This window comes from Anastrepha obliqua, chromosome 5 (genome assembly GCF_027943255.1).
Source record: "Anastrepha obliqua isolate idAnaObli1 chromosome 5, idAnaObli1_1.0, whole genome shotgun sequence".
In the NCBI taxonomy this organism is placed as follows: domain Eukaryota; kingdom Metazoa; phylum Arthropoda; class Insecta; order Diptera; family Tephritidae; genus Anastrepha; species Anastrepha obliqua.
Genome location: NC_072896.1, coordinates 58,263,793 through 58,268,995, shown reverse-complemented (window position 1 = coordinate 58,268,995; position 5,203 = coordinate 58,263,793). Strand labels below are relative to the sequence as shown.

Below are 5,203 nucleotides of genomic sequence, written 5' to 3'. Positions count from 1 at the left end.
GAAAAAAAGTATATGTTCTTACACTCATCACATTCTCTTTTTAGACGATCTGACAGCGGTGGCGCTGGGGGGCTGCAAGGATAAGACTCTTTGGGTCTTGATATATGCCATATGATGAAGAGGCACCACAGACAGAACTTCGGAAGCTGGTAGAAATAGCTACCAGAAAGAAGCACGCTCTGATGGTAGGAACTAACGGAAACGCTCATCACGCGGTCTGAGGTAGCGCAGGCATAAACGACCGAAGTGCATCACTATTTAACTATATTCTTCAGAGTAACCTAGAAATAGCTAATAGAGGTGAAGAACCAACATTGTTGGACCAACCTCGAAGAATGTAATTGATTTAACACGCTACACAAGCAAGCATGTTATGGTACAGGAATGGGAATTGTTGAGTAGGCCCACATTCTCTGATCACAGATACATAAGCTTTCAGGTTAAATTCCGCTCAAAAAACAAAAACATATTCTTTAGAAATCCTATGAATACGAACTGGGACTTGTATAGGGATATACTATCAAAAACACCAATGATACCCCGGAAATAAAGGTCACACATCGCACTTGAGAAAGGGGTTGAATTGTTTGCAACTACTCTCGTCAAGGCCTTCAAAAGATCCTGCCCCTCCACACGTAGTAGACGCAAGCTGAAGCCTCCTTATTGGAACAAGGAATTAGGAGCACAAAGGTGTAGGATACATGAATTCTATAGGTTAGCCAAAGTTGCTCACAATGAGTTATTTTCTAAGACGTATAAGGATCTACTAAAAGTATTGAAGAGAGAGATACGTAAAGCCAAGAGAGAATCTTGAAAAGACTTCTGTGGCAGTATGGAAGACACTAACGAAGTGGCTAGACTTAGGAAACTGTTATCCAAGAACCCGTCTATACCAAGAATAATACGAAAATTTAACGGGGAGTGGGCTGACAGCTGTGAGGACTCCCTAGAAGATCTAGTCAGCACACATTTTCCAGGGTGGGCGGACACTATAGATCTCGAACCAAGAGGATATATTGTGCAAGACATCCCGACGAACGTAATTACGACCAACAAGATAGAATGGGTTATACAAAGTTTCGACCCATATAAATCGCCAGGGCTGGATGGAATCTTCCCAGCCATGCTCCAAAAGGTAAGCCACCTTGTGGTACCATGGTTAAGAACGATATATAAGGGATGCTTGAGGTTTAGCTATGTTTCTGTATTGTGGAGAGAAGCGAGAGTTGTGTTTATTTCAAAAGCTGGAAAAAGCAACCCTCTCTACTCAAAAGAATACAGGCCCATTAGTCTGGCCTCATTTCTCTTGAAAACGTTAGAGAAGATTCTAAACACATACACAGACACAATTGCGCCGGACGTATTATCCAAGGCGCAGCACACTTACACTAAAGACAGATCTGCTGAAACTGCACTTCACTCACTTGTACTAAACACAGAAAAGGCGTTAGAATATAAGAAGTACGCTCTAGGAGCATTTCTAGATATGATACGAAAGATGCTATTTTAAATAGCATAGAGTCACTTAATGTCCAACCCGCGGTTTATCTATGGATAAGACAGCTATTAGTTAGCAGGAAGGTAAGAGCGGAATGGAACGATACGAGCGTCACCAAATAGGCATGCAGAGGTACTCCGCAAGGTGGGGTACTATCGCCGCTATTATGGTTGCTTGTAGCAAATGAACTGCTCAAGAAATTTTAGTGACATAGCATAGTAGTTACAGGAAAGTACCTGGACACCATCAGTAATGTGATGAATAACACACTTAAAACGGTACACCAATGGACATCTCGCCCAGGGCTAAGGATAAATCCCGGAAAAACGGACATGGTACTTTTTACCAGGAAGTACAAGGTTCCGACGTGGAACCTCCCGAATCTAGGCAACAACGAACTACTTCTCAAAGATCATGCAAGGTACCTCGGAGTAATACTAGACAGTAAATTTCCTAAATTGAGAAAACGGGTAAAAAGGCCAGTAACGCGTTGTACGCATGTAAAAGAATGCTGGGCGTTAGGAGTGCAGAACTATCATAGGTATACTAACAGGTCATAATCTATTGGCTGCACATGCGTACAAGATAGGGATTGCTAACACGGACAAATGCAGGAAATGCAGAAAGGATGTTGCGGAAACTTTAGAACACCTTCTGTGCGTCTCTCCGGCATTATTAAAAACGCGTTTAAAATACCTGGGAGCTCCATTATCTGAGGGTATGGAGGATGTCTCAAAAGCAAATCCCCCAGCTCTGCAAATGGTGTCGCTAGGGACCAAGAGGTCTACGCGTGGCTTATTGCCAACCAGGTTAACCTAACCTATTCTTCACATCACTAACTTGTCCCCACAGTTCGAATTTTTCACCAATTTCTGTACTGCGGTCTGATAAGATGCTTCACGATCCCAAAAATATTTGAGTTTCACGAACCGTCTCTGCCAAAATTTCACCATTTTTATAGTGAATTATAATAATTTCAATGCATTGTTTAAGTGTGTATCGTTCTATTTTTATTATTGGTGTAGTTTCTACTTGTCAATTATCAAAAAAATACTGCATCAATACAACATCTACCGATATAGCGGGATATTCAAGTAACACCCGTTATTGGATAACTCTTTACATGTGTAGACTTTTAAGTGCTTGTAACAATCTAAAACAACAAGTCGTATGAACTTTACAAAGGCATAATGGAACAATTCTTTAACTGAACTGTAAAATATCCCTATGTATAACAACATAACACATGGACTGAAAAGTCCCGGGCCTAACAAAGAAAACACGTTTTTTTTTTCAAAATTAGCTTTATTTATGAACGTAATTTCCATGTGTGCGTGGGAGGAGTAGTTCTGCCACTGTTTTGATTGACTTGTGACACGGTGAGTTGTCTTTATGAAGCAAAACAGAGAGCAAACGCCGTACCCACTTTGAACAGGGCCTTCTCACAGTCAAATGCTCATGCAATATAAAGCCAACACGTTCTTTTGATATCTTTACGACGCCAGCTAACTCACGCAGCTTCACTTTTCATTCACGATAATTCAAAACGGTTTTTTTGATGTTTTCTGGTATTACCGTTTCATTTGGATGTCCACTGCGTTACATCATCGGATAATCAGTGTCTCTACGACCACATTTGAAGTGAGCAAACCATCGTTTTATTGTATTTTCTGATGGAGCGGAGTCCCTATAACACTTTTCAAGCCATTGTTTCGCTTGAGCAGTATTTTTCCCCAGCAAAAAGCAATGTAAAATAAAAACGCGATATTCTTTTGATCCATTGTTTGTTCGTAAGTACTACTAAATAGAATGTCACGAAATTTGAAGAGCTGTCTTTTTAAGGTTAGTATTAACTGAGAAAGAGGTGAATGCAATAAAACTTGTGCAATCTATGTGTTAGGCCCGGGACTTTTCAGCCCATGTGTTACATGTATATACAATACACTGTATGTTCAATAAATAACAGATTTTTATTTAAATCATGGAACACGTAGAGTTATCTATAATATTAAACTTTGATCATATTTAAAAGGTACAAGCGTCAGCTTTCCATTGCAGCCAACTTCATGTAAATCGTTTAACAGGTTAAAAAGTTACTCGCCTTTTATTGACAGTATGTTTCGTGCTTGTGTCGTAAAAGTACAATGGAGCAAAAAGCAAATATTAAATTCTGTGTTAAACTTGGAAAAACATTTAGTGAAACGTACGAATTGATGCAAAAAGTTTATGGTGATGATTGTTCAGCTCGTTTAAATGTATATAATTGGCTTAAACGATTTAAAACTGGTCGTGAAGATTTGAATGATGATGATAGACCTGGTCGTCCAGAAGCAAGTAATCGTGCTGAATTGGTGAAAAAAGTCCGCGAAATCATTGCTGTTAACGGCAATTTCACTGTCAGAATGTTGGCTGAAGAATTAAATTCATCTACTGGTACTATTTGGAAAATTTTAACTGACGATTTGGCTAAAAGAAAGGTTTGTGCATGCTTTGTTCCACACCATGAAGATCAAAAAATCGCTCGTGTAGAGCCTTGTAAAGACATCATTTCAACAGCTGAAAACGATCCAGATTTTTTTGATTCGATCATAACTAGTGACGAAACATGATGCTTCAAATATGACCCTGAAACTAAGCGTCAATCTGCAGAATGGAAGACGAGAGGGGAGCCAAAAGCAAAGAAATTGCGTTTTCAGAAGGCAAGAATCAAAACAATGTTGATCACGTTCTACGATACCAAGGGTATTGCACACAAGGAATTTGATGCAGAAGGTCAAACTATTAATGGAGAATACTATTTACAAGTTTTACATCGTTTGTGGTCAAGAATTGTTCGTGCAAGACTTGAATATCCAGAGGGGAAACAGCTGTTTTTATTGCATGATAATGCACCATCTCACAAAACCAAGAATGTTCATGAATTTTTGATGCAAAAACATATTTGTGTCATCGACCACCCTCCGTATTCTCCTGATCTATCACCATGCGACTATTTTCTGTTCCCTAAATTGAAAACTGCCATGAAACGTGCATTTTATGATGATATTCCATCCATTCAAGCAGCCGTGACACAGGTGTTAAAGAACATTCCCTTAGATCACATAAAAAAGTCCATGCAGAAATTGGTTGATCGTTCTGAACGTTTTATCGAGTTAAATGGAGACTATTTTGAATAAAAAATAACTTTCACACACAGTACGGTACGTGTTTTATTCTACATCTGAAAAGTTATGTTATTTATTGAACATACTGTGTATGTATGTATGCATATATCTCAGGATAAATTTAATATTATATAAATATGTACAGGGTTGGCCATATTAAACTGACCCATTGAGTAACCCTATAACTTTTTACTGTAATTTGAAATCTAAGGTTTACGTCAACAAGCCAAAGACACTAGGCGCACTTAAGGCCAATATCCGACGGGAAATAGCCGCCATATCGGCCGAGACGCTGGCCAAAACTATGGAAAACGCCGAAAAACGGGCACATTACGCTATACGAGCTAAGGGCGACCACTTGCGCGATATCATATTCAAAAAGTGATGTAAACGAATCTCCTTGAACTAAATTAAATGTTTTTCACAATGAAACACAAAAAAATGTTTCTTTTTCCATATTTTTTTAATAATCACATGGGTCAGTTTAATATGACCAACCCTGTATAATATATGTATATGTTATATGAGTACTTATTACATT

The 5,203-nt window shown here is 38.7% G+C and overlaps 1 protein-coding gene across 1 annotated transcript; it reads left to right on the top strand.

Moving 5' to 3' along the window:
- The first annotated feature begins 3,642 nt into the window (after nt 1-3,642).
- Nucleotides 3,643-4,107, top strand: LOC129248786 (protein GVQW3-like). Its single transcript, XM_054888402.1, has one exon. It carries the CDS (start codon nt 3,643-3,645, stop codon nt 4,105-4,107), a length of 465 nt encoding a protein of 154 aa, XP_054744377.1.
- The last annotated feature ends 1,096 nt before the right edge of the window (nt 4,108-5,203 follow it).